At 41.3% G+C, this 22854-nt stretch overlaps 1 protein-coding gene across 1 annotated transcript in view; it reads right to left on the bottom strand.

The window, feature by feature from the left end:
* LOC308102372 (uncharacterized protein) overlaps positions 1 to 22004 on the bottom strand; it is a 1220233-nt gene extending 1198229 nt beyond the window's left edge. The window contains exons 1-10 of the mRNA XM_080452057.1: positions 21853 to 22004; positions 17504 to 17648; positions 16137 to 16250; positions 15281 to 15391; positions 14370 to 14480; positions 12880 to 12993; positions 7545 to 7658; positions 5739 to 5858; positions 3446 to 3559; positions 1871 to 1984 (exon numbers count right to left, since the gene is read on the bottom strand). Of these exons, the coding sequence (XP_080308183.1) occupies positions 1871 to 1984; positions 3446 to 3559; positions 5739 to 5858; positions 7545 to 7658; positions 12880 to 12993; positions 14370 to 14480; positions 15281 to 15391; positions 16137 to 16250; positions 17504 to 17631 (1040 nt within the window). The 5' untranslated portion in view covers positions 17632 to 17648; positions 21853 to 22004. The remainder of the gene's footprint in view (positions 1 to 1870; positions 1985 to 3445; positions 3560 to 5738; positions 5859 to 7544; positions 7659 to 12879; positions 12994 to 14369; positions 14481 to 15280; positions 15392 to 16136; positions 16251 to 17503; positions 17649 to 21852) is intronic.
* Positions 22005 to 22854: the final 850 nt, after the last annotated feature.

Raw genomic sequence — 22854 nt, 5'->3', positions numbered from 1 at the left:
AAACAAAACCATTTCGCTACTCACCGAAACAAAGGCTGTTTTGCGTTGATGAAAGTCTATTCTCGGAGTTGGGAAGCCTCTCAGCACCCCACCTACTCTGTAAAATACAATTTTTGGGCAGAAAATAAAATATGTCCCCGAGACGGAAATTATTTGTATTTACTCCACTGCGCCCTCTACAGATCTGGACAATTTGAACTTACCATTAACCAAATCTGTAGAGGGCACTGTGGAGTAAATAAAAATAATTTCCGTCTCGCAGACATATTTTATTTTCTGCCCAAAAAGTGTATTTTACAGAGTAGGTGGGGTGCTGAGAGGCTTCCCACCTCCGAGAATAGACTTTCAACAACACAAAACAGCCTTTGTTTCGGTGAGTAGCGAAATGGTTTTGTTTATTTTCACTACTCTTGAGCCCTCACAGGGCAGTGGAATTCCTTGTACAAGCGAAACTGATGGGTGGGGATTAGGCTTGTAACCGGAGAACAATGGGCCAACGACCAACCAAAACCACTCATGCTAATGTTGTCCCTGCAAGTTAAAACCACTCTCCGCCCCCACAAGACCGACAGAAACACACAGAAACACTGCTGTGTTTGTAATGTAATTTAAACCACTTAATGTTTCTAAAAAGGATATCTGTTGGGATTGAAAGCTTCCTCAACATTCGAACTGTGTTAATATGGAAAAAAAAAATAATCAGCAAAAAAAAAAAAAAAGGTTATTTAGCTAGTTTCTACTGTTTTTCAACTCGCGAGTTGATGCCCGAAACACCAGGCCTGCTCACATTTAAATTATTACATTATGAACCGTTATTACATTATGAGCCGTTATTACATTATGAGTTGCTACAAGCCTTCCGTATGAAAAGCTCGACTGTTTATGTCCATTCGTCGGATTGACGTTTGTTTTATTGAATTCAGTGATTTGCCGTGACTTTGACTTATTATGTTCATCAAGCCAGTGCCAATAGCACTGTGTCAAGTCAAACGAGAGTAAACACTTGACTTCCGGATGGTCGGCCTTCAAAATAAGAGCTTGCTTAAAGTAACCGTTTTACTTTAGGTCAGAGAAATTCAAAATAAGAGTAAAACTGACTCGCTATTAATGCTTAGTTTTCACTGTTGCTACACTTAGAATATCTAATAACAAGTGTGTGAACCCAATAGGCTACTTAAAATTATAATATAGTAAGTAGAGTAATATATTGACTTGTTATATGCTGTTTTTTGAAGAATGCTTAGATTTCAATGTTGCCACACTTGAACTATCAAATATGAAATTTGATATTAATATATCCGATATTTGACATTAATATAGAGACATTTTGTCCATGTCGTGCAGCCCTAGTGTATGTGTGCGTGCGGGTGTGTGTGCGTGTGTGTGTCATGTGATGACATTATGTTGGTGTTGTGTGTGTGTATGAAAATGCTCAGTGCAAATGGGATGAAAGTCTACAATGAAGGACACTGATAGTTAATGTCTTGTGTCCAAACTTTTCACAATTTTCACAAGATTTATCCAAAAAAAATACAGATCTACAAGCTCAAAACGGGCAGTAATTGGATGTGTTGTGATCTTGTAGATAAACTATCCCAAACAATGTATAAAATAGGGTTAAAGAGGTTAAACTGTTCCTTGTTTTACTGTGGACTGCCTGGAGCTCTCTCAAGGACCCCTCGGGGTCCCCGACCACACTTTGAGAACCACTGCTCTATAGATATCATAAAAAATATTATTGCAATTTAAATCATTTTTTTATACAATTGTAGAATTGAAGAAAAGGTTATTTCTTCAGTTTAATGTAACTTAACATGATATCACTTTGTCATGTCATAGTGTTGTGTATAGTGTAGAAGGATTCACATACTTTGTGTGTGGAGGTCCAGGTTCATCACTGAAGACAGGAGGCATGTATTTAGACTGGTCACTCTTCATAGACAGAAGGCTGGGTGTTGGAGACTCTGGTCTGTGGTGAACCCTTCTGGAATCATAAAACAATTCTTATCCACACTTTGGTAAGATTTCTTCAATAGTTCTTCAACATTGATCAGAGAGTTGAAGGGGTACACCAGTTAATCCTAAGTATCATAAGTGGACGCCCCACCTATCCTAACTAGCATCCTAAATACTTTTGGGAGCCGCCCCACCAATCCCCTTATAAGGGCATGACTGCATGGCCCTGCCTGCAGTCACACCTGTGTGTGATTTATGTGTGCAGAAACGTTAGACTTATATTCATTGGAATGCCTTCTGAGGGCAGCATTTAATTTCATTGGTTCTCCCGCCCGTCCAATCAGTGAGAGTGGGAGGCGGGACAGGAGGTGGGTTCAAGCAAGCAGAGCAGACCAGGCTGTGAGGCTACTGAACTCCAATTCTACCGGCTGCCTCGTGCCATGCTAGGCTCAGCGTTAAACTTCCAGTCAAAATATCATGGGATCGAATCGTCATGACACACTGTTGTTAATGTATTGTTTTGTAGTAGTTTACACTTGTATAAGATCACTTTGTTGTGTTATAGTGTTGTGTATATTGCATAGGAGGATTTACATATTTTGTGTCTGGAGGTCCCCACCTATACAACCAATCTCTTTGCTAAAAACAGCCAATCTACAAGCCCACATGTCATGTTGCAACGTGTTGTGAGAACAATTGTTGTATCATTTGATATTCTGGAATCAGATTTTATTATTTTTTTAAAGGAAAGGTTGGGTTTTATCCACCTTTTAGGCTTACTGTCAGCGGATTCACAATAGGCCTAAGAGCAAGAAATTTGAAGAATTCCTATTTTTCACTGTTGTTACACTTTAACTATGTTTTTTGAAGAATGCTTAGTTTTCACTGTTGCTACACTTAGAATATCAAATAAGAAGTGTACTAACCCCAACACGCTACTTAGAATTAAGAGTAATATATTAACTTGTTGCATGCTGTTTTTTTTTAAGAATGCTTAGATTTCACTGTTGCTACACTTATCAAATAACAAGTGTGTGAACCCAATAGCACTTAAAATGAAGACTTGTTATTATACTATTTTTTTAATATGTTTTTTTTTGTTTTCACTGTTGCAACACTTAAAATATCGAATATAATTTTAAGGATAATATCGATAGATTTGGCATTAATATAGATATGACATTTTGTCCATGTTGTGCAGCCCTAGTGTGTGTGTGTGTGTGTGTGTGTGTGTGTGTGTGTGTGTGTGTGTGTGTGTGTGTGTGTGTGTGTGTGTGTGTGTGTGTGTGTGTGTGTGTGTGTGTGTGTGTGTGTGTGTGTGTGTGTGTGTGTGTGTGTGTGTCATGTGATTTTCACCACCATGAAAATATAACAATACTAACAATACTATAAAACATGTCATGTGTTATAGTAATTTGCACATGTAACTTAGCATGATATCACTTTGTCATGTCATAGTGTTATGTATATTGTAGGAGGATTCACATACTTTGTGTCTGGAAGTCCAGGTTCATCACTGAAGACAGGAGGTTCTCCTTTACACCGGTCACTCTTCACAGACAGAAGGCTGGGTGTTGGAGACTCTGGTCTCTGGCGAACGCTTCTGGAATCATAAAACAATGCTTTTGTCATCAGTGTGTGAATGGGTTCTGCTGGCTGCACGGTGCAGCATTGTCAACCAGTCTATCAGTCTAATCATAAACGGAATTACTCAGTGGCTATATTTTTTTTAATAAAAACGTGAAGACAGAAAATAAATAAGTAATGTCTGATCCAAATTAGGTGCATATATATTTTTTCGCTCTCATCCTCCACCTGTTGTAACTAGGGATGGGCAATATTATCGATTTCGTGATATATCGCGATATTTTATTTCGCGTTACTGTATCGATACTCCAGGCTGTCATATCGCGATTTTTTTAAAACGATTTTTTGCTTTTGCAGATGCAGGCTTTATGAAAAAACATTCAAAGAACCTATCACTGATCTGCAGCTACTCAATATGTAGTGTATATGTCACAGGTAAATTGGCATTCCAGGGAAATTGGAAGGGGAGCGCTTGTTTTTAGGCGCGGGGCAGGGCTGCGAGGCAGGGCTTTGATGCGAGGACGACGACGACAACATGGATATACATACATACTGGCCTCAGTGGCGCACTTCGATAATCATTGGACTCCCCATCCACTACCACTGGGAGTCTGGGTTTGACTCCCGCTTGGGACATTACTTTTTCAAACAACCGCAGACTACTTTTTTTCGCCGATAAAGTATAGTTTTGGACCATGACGGAGGTGCGCCGACTCAGCAGACCTTGAGGCCGAGGAGTCGAGCCTGAGTGCCTCCAGGCGCGAGTGCCCGCGACGACCGGCCGATGGTCTGCTAGTCGACTAAGCACCGTCCGAGTTATGTACCGATAGGCACAGAATCGTAAACGATGTTGTGGGGACTGCGTTTGCCCCTCTATGGTTTGCCCCAACTGCCACTCACTGCACTAACATAGCCCGCCAGCCCCGCCCCCTCAGGCTCGCCCCCTTGTGCTTTAACTGCATGGAATAAGGCTGTTTGCGGGTGTGTGTGTGTGTGTGTGTGTGTGTGTGTGTGTGTGTGTGTGTGTGTGTGTGTGTGTGTGTGTGTGTGTGTGTGTGTGTGTGTGTGTGTGTGTGTGTGTGTGTGTGTGTGTGTGTGTGTGTGTGTGTGTGCGTGCGTGCGTGCGTGCGTGCGTGCGTGCGTGCGTGCGCGCGCGTACGTGTGCGCGCATGCGTGTGTGCGTGCTCGTTTGTGCGCGTGTGCATGCCTGCGTGTGTGGTGTGGGACTCATGTCTGGCTTGCATTGCCCTCTAGCGTTGGTTCTACAGAATTGCCTGGGGGGCGGTGAAAACAAGCGCTTCTTTTCCAATTTACCTGGAATGCCAATTTACCTGTAACATATATAGAAACACAATATGTAGTTGTGATATATGTATATATCGCAATATATATATTGTATCACAATATATTGCAATATGTATCGTATCGCAATATATCGCAGTATCGCAATATATCGTGATATAATCGTATCGTGACCCAAGTATCGTGATACGTATCGTATAGTGAGGTTGCAGTGAAGTGAGGCTGGTCCAGAGCATTAGCGAGTCTCTGTAACGCTCTGGACCGCTAGGGGGTCCGTGCGTTCTGCCCCCCGGCCCGGTATTGACTTGTTCCGCCAGTGTTTATGGGGTGGGTTAGGGGCTTGAGCTTCAACTCAACCAGGTCTGTTTGGGTTGGATTGTAATTTTCAGGCCTGTTGAAAACTGTAAAGCAGTGGTTCTCAAACATTTTCAATATCAAGGACCCCCAGATTAACATGTATTTGGCTGCAGATCCCCATCTGAACATAATATCTGCCAGGGACTCGTATAAGAGAAGATTTGTGCACTTTTCACAATTTTTCAAGATTTCTCCAAATGTTAAAAAAATAAAAGTGCAGTAATTGGATGGGTTTTGATCTTGTAGATCAGCTATCCCAAACAATGTATAAAATAGGGTTAAAGTGGTTAAACTGTTCCTTGTTTTACAATGGACTGGCTGGGGCTCCCTCAAGGACCCCTGGGGGTCCCCCGACCACACTTTGAGAACCACTGCTCTATAGATATGATAACAGATATTGCAATTTAAATCCTATCCTATGTTATACAATTGTAGAATTGAAGAAAAGGTTATTTTCTTCAGTTTAACATGTAACTTAGCATGATATCACTTTGTCATGTCATAGTGTTGTGTATATTGTAGGAGGATTCACATACTTTGTGTCTGGAGGTCCAGGTTCATCACTGAAGAGAGGAGGCATGTATTTAGACTGGTCACTCTTCATAGACAGAAGGCTGGGTGTTGGAGAGACTGGTCTCTGGCGAACCCTTCTCCTTCTGGAATCATAAAACTATTCTTATCCACACTTTGATAGATTTCTTCAATAGTTCTTCAACATTGATCAGAGAGTTGAAGGGGTACACCAGTTTATCCTAAGTATCATAAGTGGACGCCCCACCGATCCTAATTAGCATCCTAATTACTATAGGGAGCCGCCCCACCAATCCCCTTATAAGGGCATGACTGCATGGCCCTGCCTGCAGTCACACCTGTGTGTGATTTATGTGTGCAGAAACGTTAGACTTATATTCATTGGAATGCCTTCTGAGGGCAGCATTTAATTACATTGGTTCTCCCGCCCATCCAATCAGTGAGAGTGGGAGGCGGGACGGGAGGTGGGTTCAAGCAAGCAGAGCAGACCAGGCTGTGAAGCGTGACATTCAAAAAGCTACTGAACCCCTAATCTACCGGCTGCCTCGTGGCATGCTAGGCTCAGTGTTAAACTTCCAGTCAAAATATCATGGGATTGAATCCTCATGACACACTGTTGTTAATGTATTGTTTTGTAGTAGTTTACACATGTATAAGACCACTTTGTTGTGTTATAGTGTTGTGTATATTGCATAGGAGGATTTACATATTTTGTGTCTGGACGTCCCCACCTATTTTCCCTTTAAAACAAATATCTTTGCTAAAAACAGCCAATCTACAAGCCCACGTGTCATGTTGCAACGTGTTGTGAGAACAATTGTTGTATCATTTGATATTCTGGAATCAGATTTTGTTATTTTTTTTAAAGGAAAGGTTGGGTTTTATCCACCTTTTAGGCTTACTGTAAGCGGATTCACAATAAGAGCAAAATGTGACTGTTTTTGAAGAATGCTTAGTTTTTACTGTTGCTACACTTAGAATATCAAATAAGAAGTGTGCTAACCCAATAACTACTTAGAATTAAGAGTAATATATTAACTTGTTACATGCTGGGTTTGTTTAAGAATGCTTGCACTGTTGCTACACTCAAATAACAAGTGTGTGAACCCAACAGCACTTAAAATGAAGACTTGTTATTATACTATTTTTTTATATGTTTTTTTTTGTTTTCACTGTTGCAACACTTAAAATATCAAATATGAAATGTTAAGGATAATATCGATATATTTGGCATTAATATAGAGATATGACATTGTGTCCATGTTGTGCAGCCCTAGTGTGTGTGTGTGTGTGTGTGTGTGTGTGTGTGTGTGTGTGTGTGTGTGTGTGTGTGTGTGTGTGTGTGTGTGTGTGTGTGTGTGTGTGTGTGTGTGTGTGTGTGTGTGTGTGTGTGTGTGTGTGTGTGTGTGTGTGTGTCATGTGATGACATTGTGTTGGTGCTGTGTGTGTATGAAAAGGCTCAGTGCAAATGGGATGAAAGTCTACAATGAAGGATGCTGATAGTTAATGTCTTGTGTCCATTATGTTTGTACAGAACCAGACTGGGAACACCAGTGTAAATGACATCACACACCATGACCATGAGAATAACTAGAACTGAGCGCATATCTTCACCAGGCTGGGTTGTCTACATGTTCAGTCTTTGACTGATGGCTCAAGAAAGACTTGTGGTGAGCTGGTATAGTGCCACCATGAAAATATAACAATACTATACAATATGTCTTGTGTTATAGTAATTTGCACATGTAACTTAGCATGATATCACTTTGTCGTGTCATAGTGTTGTGTATATTGTAGGAGGATTCACATACTTTGTGTGTGAAGGTTCAGGTTCATCACTGAACACAGGAGGTAGTCCTTTAGACCGCTCACTCTTCATAGACAGAAGGCTGGGTGTTGGAGACTCTGGTCTGTGGCGAACCCTTCTGGAATCATAAAAAATTGCATACAATTATCATGTGAATGAAACAGTCACTTTGTTTGAACAGTATATAGTATTTTTTACGTTTTACGAGAGAGTAAAACGTAAAACAGGAAAAACTACAAAACCTAGCAATACAATAGCAAACGGTAATAAAAAGTGGTTTGTTTGTAGATATTCCTTAGTTTGTGGAAAATGGGGTTGTGGTGGCTGACGGGATATGTGTGGCTGGATAAGGGTGGGTGGGCTGGGGGGTTATGGGCAGGGGCAGAGCGTCAGTGGGGTTTGGAGGTACGGCCGTTCCCCGGCCCGGGACTCCAGGGGCCCGGCCCTCCAGCCGTCAGATCACGAGCACACAGACCCTTACTTGGTCGCACTTTGCGAGCTCTTCCTCTCGACATGTGGAGCATCAGGCAGCGGGCCAACAGTAGGTGCAGGGCATATGCACATTTACCAATAAAAGCCTCCATTGTCTCCAAATGTATTTTGCGTAAAATCATCATCAACAACTGCCCAAAAAAGTCCATTCCTGCTACGTCATCATCAATCATTTTGTCAACAGTGTGTGAATGGGTTCCTCTGGCTGCACGGTGCAGCGTTGTCAAAGATGTAGGATATCAGTCTAATCATAAACGGAATCGCTCAGTGGCTATATTTATTTTTTATAAAAACGTGAAGACAGAAAAAAAAACAAGTAATGTCTGATCCAAATTAGGTGCATATATACGTTTTCGCTCTCATCCTCCACCTGTTGTAACTCCATGAGCCTGACGTTACAGTGATTAATCCATTCAACTAACATTACCTTCAGACCAGGCAGACACATTAACAGCTAGGCTACAGTATATTGTCTGTAACAATGTGATGTTAGTACATTGAAGTTCACTGTAGCCGCTTAGCCTGCTTATATCATGCCCATCAATCGGTGGCTAACAGTAGTAATTTGAAATTGAATTTGTACTTGTACTTGGAACTGTTTGGCTGCCATGCCAATTCTTCTAAACATTTGAGTTCATTCGTTGAAGTGGGTCTGCCTAGCCCTGGTCCAGAGCGTTAGCGAGTCTTGGTAACGCTCTGGAACAGGGCTAGGGTCCGCCATCAGGGTTGGGAGGGTTACTTTTAAAAAGGAATCCCCTACAGTTACAAATTACTTGCTAAACATTGTAGTCAGTAACGTAATCCGAGTACCCCAATTTCAATTCTTCCAATTCCAATTTCTGAAAACAATTCAGTTACTTTTGGATTACTTTTAAGCAAAACTCTATTTAATTAGATAAAGCTTTACCATTGATAGACAAGAATGTTGAGCCTATGAAATGAATATAACGACAACAGAAATATGGTTAAGGTAATTTAATTGTTCAAAATTTCACCTCTCTGAACAGTGAACAGTTACATTAGAATCAGAATCAGAATCAGTTTTATTGTCACATCACAGGTTTACAAGGTAAAAAAGTGGGTGAAATTCTTTTTTGTACATCGTTCCCATCGCAACGTTAGTTTCCATAGAAAGAAGAGGGGGGGGGGGGGGAGAAGAAGAGGGTGGGGGGCAGGTGGGAAGGAGATCAAAACAAGAGCAACAGAAGGCCAGACAAGTTATCTACATATTTACAAATTACCTGAGATAATAAAAAAAACTAAACTAAGGTGCCTGAGCATAGCAGCAATGTATTGTATACTGTGCATGTTATACTTATACTGTGCATGATAGACAATGGACGTTAAGGTGCTTAGAGGAAAAGGAGCACAATAAAAAAAGACCCAAAAAAAAGTCAGTGCGTTATACAAGGGATTAAGGTGCAAAAGGTCAGTGCGTGTCCACCTAGAGTGGACTGACCCTAGTATAATCCGCATGTAGCTCCATGAGGGAGTGCAACAAAAAGTCATTTGTACCTGGTGTAGTCCACAGGTGTGTCCGAGGGGGGGCTAAAGTCCAAGTCATTGTCCCTGGTATAATCCACAGGTGTGTTCAGGAAGAGCCAGAAAAGTCTGCGCCGCCTGCTGTCCGGCTGCTGAACTCATCCAGGCTTATGCCCCATTCAGCATTCTGACAGCAGCTGGGTTGAAACTACACCAAAACCTGGTGGTGGAACTCTTGATACTGCGGTAGAGCCCCTTGCCCGGTCGCGGTCGTTGTAGGGGGTTGAACAGTCTGTGACTTGGGTGGTGCTTGTCCTTGATGATGCGCTTGGCTTTGACCACGCACCGCTTTTTGTACAGTTCCTGGAGCGCTGGGAGCTCGATTCCCATTATCCGCTCTGCCGATCGCACTACTCGTTGTAGGCTGACCTTTTCTCGGGCAGTGCAGTTCCCGTACCAGGCCGTGACACAGCCTGTTAGGATGCCTTCAACAGAACTGTTGTAGTACAGCCTCAGGATGCGACGTCCTACTCCGAGCTTCTTCAGGCGGCGGAGCCAGTACAGTCGCTGCTGAGCCTTTTTCCTCACGTGTGTGGAGTGCGTCTCCCATTTGAGGTCCTCCTCGATGTGTACTCCGAGGAACTTGAACTCGCTGACCCTTTCCACTGCAGCACCGTCGATGAGGATGGGCGCATGGTCTCTCCGCGGCCTCCTGAAGTCCACGATCAGTTCTTTGGTCTTGTCGACGTTAAGAGAGAGGTTGTTCTCGCGGCACCAGTGTGCCAGTGATTTGATCTCCTCTCTGTAGTCAGACTCGTCGTTGTTGACGATTCGGCCTATCACTGTCGTGTCGTCCGCGTACTTTATGATGGTGTTGGAGACATGTGTGGCTATGCAGTCATACGTGTACAGGGAGTAGAGGAGAGGGCTCAGCACGCATCCCTGGGGTGCTCCGGTGTTGAGGGTCAGGGGGTCGGATGTGATGCTGCCCATTCTCACCACCTGATGTCGGTTGGACAAGAAGTCCTGTATCCAGTCGCACATGCTTGGGTGTAGCCCTAGGTGTCTGAGCTTTTTGTCAAGTATTGCTGGGACAATGGTGTTGAATGCTGAGCTGTAGTCCACGAACAGCATACGTACTGTAGCATTACTGTAGTGTCATTGCGTCAACCACTAACACATCATAACAAAATGCATCGTGACCTACAGTACCAACCACCGTGCCAAATCCCATTACCTTTAAGAGAAGACTGCGCTATCCATTATCCCCAATCCAATATATGCTCTCCTATCTCCCTGTCTACAGTGTTGCCTGGTCTGATTATTATAAACCACATTGGGCTTGTTTTTCAACATAACATGTGAGCTTGTAGATCGTCTATTTTCAAATAGCCAACATATATAAATATGCACATTGTTTAATGGACGACATATATAGGTTTGAAGTGTAGCCTATTATAGTCGCTTCTTTTGGGCTTGTTTTCATACACCTGGTTGCTTATTCCTCTCGCACTGCACAATCTGGCAACACTGCTCATGTTCCGACATGAACTCTTCAGCCGCACTGTGGAGATTTTACATGGAGCACACACCCCCGATGTTTGATTGCCTTTCAATAAAACCACATTTGATAGACATAAGTATCACCTACATGTTACTGATTAGAGAGAATTTTATATTTTTGTAATCAGTTCATTATTTTCTGTGTAGGCTAATCGATGAATAAAACTGACGTGTGTAAATTGGAGCATTGCATTGCACGATGCACAAATTGTCTTCTTTAAATAGACTATCATCTTATATAAACACAATTGACACAACATTAGAATCACAGAGTGTTGACAATAATAGCCTAGTAGAGAGAGGTGAGCGCTGTGCGCCCTGACCGTCTCCATGAATCCATTGTAGTCTGTGCGCTCTTGCGGGTGGTTGTTTGGTGTTATAATTATGTATAACTTGTTTGTAAAATTGATGAGGGGAAGGGGAGAATGTAATCCGCCTGTAACCCCCGTTACTGTAATCCAGATTACACATTTTAAAATGTACTGTAAAATGTTACCGTTACCGTTTTTTTTACCCTGATTACGTAACGGCATTACATGTAATCCGTTACTTCCGAACCCTGTCCGCCATGCACCGTGGTGCTGAACTCTTAACTCTCAAATGCTTTGAATTTGTGTGAGAGAAAACGGCAATAGCCGAGGCTTGTAAGACCTGCAGTTAAGGGGATGTGTTTGTTTGTTTTAAAGCGCTGTAACGTCAAGCTTTGATGGGTTATTATATCGCACCATAGTGTATATCGTATAGTCTGAGGCGCAGACTTCCCGATTGTGCGTTCTGCCTCCCGTCCGGTATTGACTTGTTCCGCCAGTGGTTATGGGGTGGGTTAGGGGCTTGAGCTTCAACTCAACCAGGTCTGTTCGGGTTGGATTGTAATTTTCAGGCCTGTTGAAAACTGTAAAGCAGTGGCTCTCAAACATTTTCAATATCAAGGACCCTCAAAAACATGTATTTGGCTGCAGATCCACGTCTGAAAATAATATCTGCCAGGGACTCGTATAAGAGAAGATTTGGCATTTTTCCAAGTTGTATCCAAATTGTTGGAGCCAAATTGCCTTCATATTTATTTTGTTTGTTATATGTAAATGAATCATCTTAAATCACAGTGGGTGGCCCTAATATCTACCTCATGTTGCAGAGGTGTCGCATTATTAGTCACCATGACAACCACCACAGGAGAGGTGTGGCATGGTCAGTAGCCATGGCAACCACCACAGGGGGTGGTTACCCATTTATACCTGGTGGTGGGTGATTGTGGCCAGGTGGCAATGGGGAAAAGCCACACAGTTTTTGACCGTGTTTCATGTGCTGTACAGGTCGGCATTCAATGCTTCTGTCTGAGTATATTGTGTATCTATGATTTATGGGCAATAAATGGCTTGACATATCCGAAAGTATACAACAGCTCTGGACATTGAATTTCATGCACGCGTCTAACTAAACTCAACCCAGTTGACCCTCGCAGTAGGCTTAAAGGTAAAGGCTCTACAAGCTCAAAACGGGCAGTAATTGGATGTGTTGTGATCTTGTAGATCAGCTAACCCAAACAATGTATAAAATAGGGTTAAAGTGGTTAAACTGTTCCTTGTTTTACATTGGACTGGTTGGAGCTCGCTCGAGGACCCCTGAGGGTCCCCAGACCCCACTTTGAGAACCACTGCTCTATAGATATGATAAAAGATATTGCACTTTAAATCCTATATTATACAATTGTAGAATTGAAGAAAAGGTATTTTTATTTAACTTAACATGATATCACTTTGTCGTGTCATAGTGTTGTGTATATTGTAGGAGGATTCACATACTTTGTGTCTGGAGGTCCAGGTTCATTACTGAAGACAGGAGGATTTCCTTTAGACCGGTCACTCTTCATAGACAGAAGGCTAGGTGTTGGAGACCCTGGTCTGTGGTGAACCCTTCTGGAAACATACAATTGAGAGCGATATCGACTTGTTGTATGCTATTTTTTATTTTTTTTAAAGAATGCTTAGATTTCACAGTTGCTACACTTAAAATATCACATTTGAACAGTAATATCGTATCGATAGAGATATTTGGCATTAATATAGAGATATGACATTGTGTCCATGTCATGCAGCCCTGTGTGTGTGTGTGTGTGTGTGTGTGTGTGTGTGTGTGTGTGTGTGTGTGTGTGTGTGTGTGTGTGTGTGTGTGTGTGTGTGTGTGTGTGTGTGTGTGTGTGTGTGTGTGTGTGTGTGTGTGTGTGTGTGTGTGTGTGTCATGGGCTGACGGGATATGTGGGGGTGAAGGTATGGGGATGGGGGATGAGGGTGGGTGAGCTGGGGGGTTATGGGCTGGGTTAGGGGCTTGAGCTTCAACTCAACCAGGTCTGTTCAGGTTGGATTGTAATTTTCAGGCCTGTTGAAAACTGTAAAGCAGTGGCTCTCAAACATTTTCAATATCAAGGACCCCCAAAAACATGTATTTGGCTGCAGATCCACGTCTGAAAATAATATCTGCCAGGGACTCGTATAAGAGAAGATTTGGCATTTTTCCAAGTTGTATCCAAATTGTTGGAGCCAAATTGCCTTCATATTTATTTTGTTTGTTATATGTAAATGAATCATCTTAAATCACAGTGGGTGGCCCTAATATCTACCTCATGTTGCAGAGGTGTCGCATTATTAGTCACCATGACAACCACCACAGGAGAGGTGTGGCATGGTCAGTAGCCATGGCAACCACCACAGGGGGTGGTTACCCATTTATACCTGGTGGTGGGTGATTGTGGCCAGGTGGCAATGGGGAAAAGACACACAGTTTTTGACCGTGTTTCATGTGCTGTACAGGTCGGAATTCAATGCTTCTGTCTGAGTATATTGTGTATCTATGATTTATGGGCAATAAATGGATTGACATATCCGAAAGTATACAACAGCTCTGGACATTGAATTTCATGCACGCGTCTAAACTCAACCCAGTTGACCCTCGCAGTAGGCTTAAAGGTAAAGGCTCTACAAGCTCAAAACGGGCAGTAATTGGATGTGTTGTGATCTTGTAGATCAGCTAACCCAAACAATGTATAAAATAGTGTTAAAGTGGTTAAACTGTTCCTTGTTTTACATTGGACTGGCTGGAGCTCCCTCGATGACCCCTGAGGGTCCCCAGACCCCACTTTGAGAACCACTGCTCTATTGATATGATAAAATATATTGCAATTTAAATCCTATATTACACAATTGTAGAATTGAAGAAAAGGTATTTTTATTTAACTTAGCATGATATCACTTTGTCATGTCATAGTGTTGTGTATATTGTAGGAGGATTCACATACTTTGTGTCTGGAGGTCCAGGTTCATTACTGAAGACAGGAGGATTTCCTTTAGACTTGTCACTCTGCATAGACAGAAGGCTGGGTGTTGGAGACCCTGGTCTGTGGTCACTTCTGGAATCATAAAATTGAGAGTGATATCGACTTTTTTTATGCTATTTATGAAGAATGCTTAGATTTCACTGTTGCTACACTTAAAATATCAAATATGAAATGTGAACGGTAATATCATATATCGTATCGGGGGCGGCCATAGCTGAGTGGTTAGTGAGCCCGCCTAGGGAGCCAGAGGCCCTAGTTGCCCCAGGTACGATTCCAGGCCACGCCAGCATATGTGTCGATGAAATGAAATTTGTCCCTGAGCAAGACTCTTAACCCCTAATTGCTCACAGGCCCTCATTGGAAACAAGCCCGCAAGGACTTTCATGAACATCCTGTTAAAAGGAATTATCGATATATTTGTATCGAGATATTTGGCATTAATATAGAGATATGACATTTTGTCCATGTCATGCAGCCCTAGTGTGTGTGTGTGTGTGTGTGTGTGTGTGTGTGTGTGTGTGTGTGTGTGTGTGTGTGTGTGTGTGAGTCAGAGTCATGTGATGACATTGTTTTGGTGTTGTGTGTGTATGAAAAGGCTCAGTGCAAATGGGGTGAAAGGTTACAATAAAGGATGCTGATAGTTAATGTCTTGTGTCCATTATGTTTGTACAGAACACCAGTTTAAATGACATCAGACACCATGACTTTCCAAAATGATATAAGAATAACTGGAAATTGTATAGTGTTATAGTGTGTATATTGTATAGTGTTGTGTATATTGTAATAGTGTGTATATTGTAATAGTGTGTATATTGTATAGTGTGTATATTGTATAGTGTTATAGTGTGTATATTGTAGGAGGATTCACATACTTTGTGTCTGGAGGTCCAGGTTCATCACCGAAGACAGGAGGATTGCCTTTAGACCGGTCACTCTTCATAGACAGAAGGCTGGGTGTTAGAGACTCTGGTCTGTGGTCACTTCTGGAATAAAAAAAAACATTTTATACACTTATCATGTGAATGAAACAGTCACTTTGTTTGTATGTAGTATGTTTCATGAGAGAGTAAAACGTAAAACAGGAAAAACTACAAAACCTAACAATAAAATAGCAAACGGTAACAAAAAGTTGTTTGTTTGTAGATATTCCTTAGTTTGGGGGAAATGGGGTTGTGGCAGCTGACGGGATATGTCGTGGTGGATGAGGGTGGGTGGGCTGGGAGGTTATGGGCTGGGTTAGGGGCTTGAGCTTCAACTCAACCAGGTCTGTTCGGGTTGGATTGTAATTTTCAGGCCTGTTGAAAACTGTAAAGCAGTGGTTCTCAAACATTTTCAATATCAAGGACCCCCAAATTAACATGTATTTGGCTGCAGATCCCCATCTGAACATAATATCTGCCAGAGACTCGTATAAGAGAAGATTTACAATACAGAGTTGTATATATACAATACATATACACAATACAAAGTTGTTAAAACTGTTCCTTGTTTTACATTGGATTGCCTGGAGCTCCCTCAAGGACCCCTGGGGGTCCCCAGACCACACTTTGAGAACCACTGCTCTATAGATATGATATAAGATATTGCAATTTAAATCCTATATTATACAATTGTAGAATTGAAGAAAAGGTTATTTTCTTCAGTTTAACATGTAACTTGATATCATTATAAGATGATATCACTTTGTCATGTCATATTGTTGTGTATATTGTAGGAGGATTCACATACTTTGTGTGTGGAGGTCCAGGTTCATCACCGAAGACAGGAGGATTTCCTTTAGACCGGTCACTCTTCATAGACAGAAGGCTGGGTGTTGGAGACTCTGGTCTGTGGTGAACCCTTCTGGAATCATAAAACAATTCTTATCCACACTTTGGTAAGATTTCTTCAATAGTTCTTCAATATTGATCAGAGAGTTGAAGGGGTACGCCAGTTAATCCTAAGTATCATAAGTAGTGGCCGGGTAGAGTGAACTGGAAAATCCCAGTTCGATCCCGGGCTGGGGCGCTCCTCTAGAGTCCTCTAGAGTTAGTGTCGAAGTGTCCTTGAGCAAGACGCTGAACCCCTAATTGCTCCCGATGAGCAGGTTGGTGCCTTGCATGGTTTCCTCCGCCATCGGTGTATGAATGTGTGTGTGAATGGGTTAATGGCAAAATCAATGTAAAGCGCTTTGGATAAAAGCGCTATATAAATGCACCATTTACCATTTTACCATAAGTAGACTCCCCACCTATCCTAATTAGCATCCTAATTAATATAGGGAGCCGCCCCACCAATCCCCTTATAAGGGCATGACTGCATGGCCCTGCCTGTAGTCACACCTGTGTGTGATTTATGTGTGCAGAAATGACTTATATTCATTGGAATGCCTTCTGAGGGCAGCATTTAATTTCATTGGTTCTCCCGCCCGTCCAATCAGTGAGAGTGGGGGGCGGGACGGGAGGTGGGTTCAAGCAAGCAGAGCAGACCAGGCTGCGAAATGTGACATTCAAAAAGCTACTGAACCCCTAATCTACCGGCTGCCTCGTGGCATGCTAGGCTCAGCGTTAAACTTACAGTCTAAATATCATGGGATCGAATCCTCTTGACACACTGTTGTTAATGTATTGTTTTGTAGTAGTTTACACATGTATAAGATCACTTTGTTGTGTTATAGTGTTGTGTATATTGTATAGGAGGATTCACATATTTTGTGTCTGGACGTCCCCACCTATTTTCCCTTAACAACAAATCGTTATGAAATCGATATGTATTCAAATGTAGACCCCCACTTCCAAAATTAGCACTACAATAATGTAAACACATAGCTGGGTGTTGGAGACGCTAGTCTGTGGTGAAGTCTTCTGCAATCATAACAAAATGTTTAATTATCATGTGATGAGATAGATAGATAGATAGATTATGATTTGTACAACTTCATTCACAAACTAAACACATAGTAACTTATAATCTATAGTGAAACATTGGACAGGGAGGACACACTGTTATTATACTCTATGTTTAGTTTATTTTAGTAATTTACACATGTAATATAGCATGTGATCACTTTGTCTTTGTCATGTTATAGTGTTGTGTATAGAGGAAGAGTTACACACTTTGTTTCTGGAGGTCCAGGTTCGTCACTGCAGTCAGACCAGTCACTCTCCATAGACACATAGCTGGCTGTTGGAGACTCTGGTCTGTGGACGTGATGTTTGTCATGTTTCTCCTCCTCTCCCTCCATGTTGCTCTTTATTAAACCTGTCAAGGTTACAGTCAATACAAAAAGATCAGAAAACAGTAAATGCTGGATGCACACACACACACACACACACACACACACACACACACACACACACACACACACACACACACACACACACACACATGATGGTGGCAAAAAAGGTACATAGGCTATAATTATGTTATGGTTGCAGACAACAGTTGTCTGTCTTTAACAGTGTTTATAATAACGTATCAATAATACATTGTCACAGGGTGATTACATACAATTAACTGTAAACCTGCTATGAGTCAATATCACCAACATAATATCCTGACGCTACACTACTAAAGATGCAGATGCATCATGCAATACCTCTATCAACCAGTAGGCGTCCTACCAGACCACACAATGTCCCCATAGAAGAGCAGGGAGAAACTATAATTGTGACTTGTACTGTTATATTATAACTACTTAACTATAAGTACTTATAATATAATTAACACATTTATATTAAATGATTATATAACTAGTTAACTATTATTGATTGAATTTTTTCTTTGACAATTTAAAAGTACAGACAGTGGTGTAAAGTAACTAAGTACATGTAGGCCTACTCAAGTACTGTATTTAAGTAAAATGTTGAGATATTTTTTACTTTACTGGAGTATTTCCAATTGTCAATACTTTAACTTCTGCTCCAGTACATCTCATAGGCAAACATAGTACTTTTACTCCTCTACAATTATTGTACAACTTAAATTAATAGTTACTATGAGGATTTTAAACATCATTACAAAGCATACATTAACCACTTCAGCCCTATATAGACTTCGACTATTTGAAAATAGCCGATCTACAAGCTCACAACGCGTCGCGTGAACTTGTAGATCTGCTATTTTCAAATGATTAAATATGTTTTGAAAACATGAAATGGAAGATTCCTACATAATGAGTACTTTTACTTTTGGTACTTTAAGTACATTTTGATGATAAATTCTGAATACCAGACAGAGTATTTCTGCATTGTAGTATTGATACTTTTACTTAAGTAAAACATTTGAGTACTTCTTCCACCACTGAGTACAGCAGTACAAAATAAACTAGTTATAATTTAACTAATACATATACCATATAATATAACTAACATAGTTATATTATAACTAGTAAACTATAACTAGTTATAATATAACTAACACAACAGTGGTGGTTGGACATGGATGTTGGATTATTGTAGCCTATATTATACTCTACCATGGTTATACAGTAGTTATAATACATTACAGAACCACAATGAGCTTTTTGTGTTATCCTTTTAACAATCATTGTAAAACCGTACCTCTTTACTAATTGCAAACTGTTATAAAGTATCAAGTATCGATCAATCAAAAATACTATTTTATTAACTACATTTTTTTTAGATTATGATTGGCTGACATTGCTTGTAAACCTTTTTTGTTTTGTTTTTTTTACCTTTAATAAAATAATACATCCACAAATGCAAAATGACTGAAGGAAACCCTTTATGAGGAATCCAAACTAAAGAAAACCCCGTCACTACAACACGTGGCCAACTTCCCCTGTAGTCATGTGATTTCCAGTAAACTGCCGTGCAGATTAGTTATAGGTCTCGAGCGGAAACGGTGTGTGTGTGTGTGTGTGTGTGTGTGTGTGTGTGTGTGTGTGTGTGTGTGTGTGTGTGTGTGTGTGTGTGTGTGTGTGTGTGTGTGTGTGTGTGTGTGTGTGTGTGTGTGTGTGTGTGTGTGTGTGTGTGTGTGTGTGTGTGTGTGTGTGTGTGTGTGTGTGTGTGTGTGTGTGTGTGAGAGAGAGAGAGAGAGAGAGAGAGAGAGATAGGGAGGCGGGCTCTAAACCGGATCACTGTTAATTCCCAATGAAAACCAGACTCTAGTGTTGCCATGTCTGCTTATTATAAGCGACTTTGGGCTTGTTTTTCCTGTCACTTGTAAATATTGGTGGTTGCGTTTTTTTGGGCATTGGGTCCACAGAACCTCATCTGAAAATATTTTGTTTCAAGGACCCCCATACAAAATGTGTGTTGTTAAAATGTTTCAAAAATATATATTTTTATAGCAGACGCGTGGCAAGTTTGTAGATCTGCTATATTCAAATAGCTGATGTTAAAAGGTAAAACGTAGCCTAGTCACTTCTTTTGGGCTAGAGAGAGAGAGAGAGAGAAAGGAGTGTGAGAGAGAGAGAGAGATACAGAGAGAGAGAAGGCTGGCTGCAGGCTGGAGAGAGAGAGAGAGAGAGAGAGATATAGAGAGAGGGGGAGGAGTGGGGGAGAGAGAGAGAGAGAGAGAGAGAGAGAGAGAGAGAGAGAGAGAGAGAGAGAGAGAGAGAGAGAGAGAGAGAGAGAGAAAGGAGTGTGAGAGAGAGAGAGAGATACAGAGAGAGAGAAGGCTGGCTGCAGGCTGGAGAGAGAGAGAGAGAGATCAAACGGGTGGCAAAACGCTCGCCCCAAAACACAGTCGCCCCGGGGTAATTCGTCAGTAAACTATGCCTAAACCTAACCTTATTCCTAACCTTAACCTCAGTAAGACTATGCCTATTCTAATCCTAACCTTATTTATATTCTAAGTAACCCTATCCTCAGTAAAACAAATACAAGAACAGCTGGTCTGCGAAAACAAGTGGGGGCGAGTGTGTTTTGGGGCGAGGCTTCCGGTTACCGCTCAAATGATGTGGTGCGCGGCCCGGCTGTCTCAGAGTTTATGCTCCTACGCACCTTTCCATAAACACGCTCGCCGCTCCGTTAAAAAACGTCTCGCTCTGCTAAATAATTCACGTATATGTGAACATGTATGTTCTGGTCCGCCTTGCCTTCTACATGTTGGCGGTGACATCATATAACAACCACAAAAAGAACGGACATAAGATCGAGGAAGACTCGGGTTGGATTAGAGAAACATAAACAGTTTCTGTGTGAACCAAGTGGTTCTAGAACTTCTAGTAGGCTATTAAACAAACAACAACAACAACACTTACGTATTAAGTTTTGGTTCCTCTGTTTTGTTGTGTCATCTGAATATTGTTGTAGATGTTTAAGTTATTATGGTGAATGTGTTTGTCTCAAAGTCTCAAAATGGTTGGTTCCTGCATCTGCTGCGCACTTTTCCCTTGTTCTATATGTGTCATAGTAGACCCGCCTCTACAGCCTACAGTGGTTTCAACTGTATGCATAAATAGAGTGAAACAAGTCCAGGCTTTTCCAATGCTTTCCTAATGACTCAGTAAGTTATGAATATAAACAGATTATCAGTCTCCACACTCAAGCTTCACCCCATGAGAACAACACAACTTTGTCTTTTGTATATTCATTAATTCAGTAGTAGTATATTATATGAATGTATATACAAACGAGTGAATAATTCACTGATGATAGAATGTAGGCTATATAGCCTATTCATTCACTGGTGACTGTGGTATAATAATTAATATTCCCTGTACATTTATATGTATGATGCCACTGTAGGCTATTGGCCATTCAGTCATTCAGAGATCCAGACAGCCCCTACGGAACCTCTCCCTCCGCTGTATAGCTCCGAGAGATGATCATGCTCATCTCGGAGCTATACAGCGGAGGGAGAGGTTCCGTCGGAGCTAAGATACAGACAGTGCTAGATCTGCTACCACAGCTCAGTATATGTATCTTTATTCTTGTTTATTTTGGTTTGGTTCTCTTATTATGCCGTGTTTAATAACTTGAATTACTCACTGCTGCTGTTATGATTGACACCTGAGCTGCGTTCAAACCGGTTTAATAATATTTAGCTCTCTAAACTAATCCAGTTTAGCAAAAACTAGACTGCTCTTATCTTTAGTCTGACTGTGTAGGCTATGTGGAGCCTCGCCCAAACAGCACCCGATATACACAGTTCTGTGTTTAATACCCCCGTTCACCGTACATGTACAAAACTCAAATATAGTGTTATTAAAACGGGTGTTAGCAGTCCCTCCAGGACGCTTGTGCTCTAAAATATTCCAAGTGTTTAAAAAATAAGTTTTTTATAATCCAGTGACAGTCTGTGAATGTATTGTGTAAAGTTACTGTTTCTCCTCTTTCACCGAGTCTGATTCAGAAGCTGCCATTCAACCGCAGAAAGCCTACAGGTGTGTCAGGTTACATACATGTAGGCGATTGTTCCATAAACACAACCATATCTTCCATTATCGCGGTGGTATTAAAAGTTGTAGCGCTGCGTGTGTAGTGTGTGTACTCACCCAATAAATAATTATTGTATACAGGGGGTCAGCTCTGGACATCTATAGTTTCATATCCATTTTAAAGTTATGGCAGAAAACGCTTGTTTAGTAAAAAATATCCACTTTCCCAAGAGCTTCTTCACGAGGATATTCTCTCCCTCTTCCTCCAGCGTTGAGCTCAATGAGCAGCTTTTACAGCTGGAGCGTTACGGTCGGGTCTCTCTGCGAGATGTGTTCCGCTAGCAACAATAAGTCAACAAGACTTCCGGTGGACCATCTCTTCAGAATAAGAGTAGCTTCTAGAGTAAACGGAAGCCATTGAAAACCATTGGAAAAACGGATCATTTGCACATCAAAACTATAAATTGAGCATTTAAACGAAGCTATACAACACACTTTATATTTCTGTGTAACAAAAACGGTTTTAATAACATTAATAATTGATCTAAATGGATAAATATTGTTCACTGGAGTGCATAGCACCATAGCCTATACAAATTGGATGCTGGACAGGAGACGGCTCATGGTGTCAGCACTTGTGACACACCACACTCTCAGCTAAGCCGGACAGTTGTAAAAGAAAGTGTGGCTGGCTGTCCAGTGAGGTCAGAGGTCAGAAAAGTGCCATTTTCACACAATAGTGGACACTGGACAGGAGACAGCTCTTTGTGTCATGAAGATGTAAAAAAAAAAAAAAAAGTAAAGAAAAAAAAAACACTTGAATACAGTGAACTTTTAAACCACCTCTTTATTTTGGCAATAAACATCCAAGCCCTCAATGCTTCTGACTGCATTGAGCTACATTATGTTCTTATTGTGGGGTTCGGGGACACCCAGGGGTCCTTGAAGGGGTTCCAGCAAAATGAGTTAATAATAATATAGCATCACTTTACATCTTTAATAACAGATCTACAAGCTCAGTGAGCTTGTAGATCTGCTATTTAAAAACAATAACATAATATTTATAATGGGGTCCATGAAAAAGTTTGAGAACCACTGCAAGGCAACACCCAAGGAATA

Source organism: Gymnoscopelus braueri, assembly GCF_963280865.1.
Source record: "Gymnoscopelus braueri genome assembly, chromosome: 15".
Taxonomy (NCBI): Eukaryota; Metazoa; Chordata; class Actinopteri; order Myctophiformes; family Myctophidae; genus Gymnoscopelus; species Gymnoscopelus braueri.
This window is presented reverse-complemented; position numbering and strand designations above follow the sequence as displayed.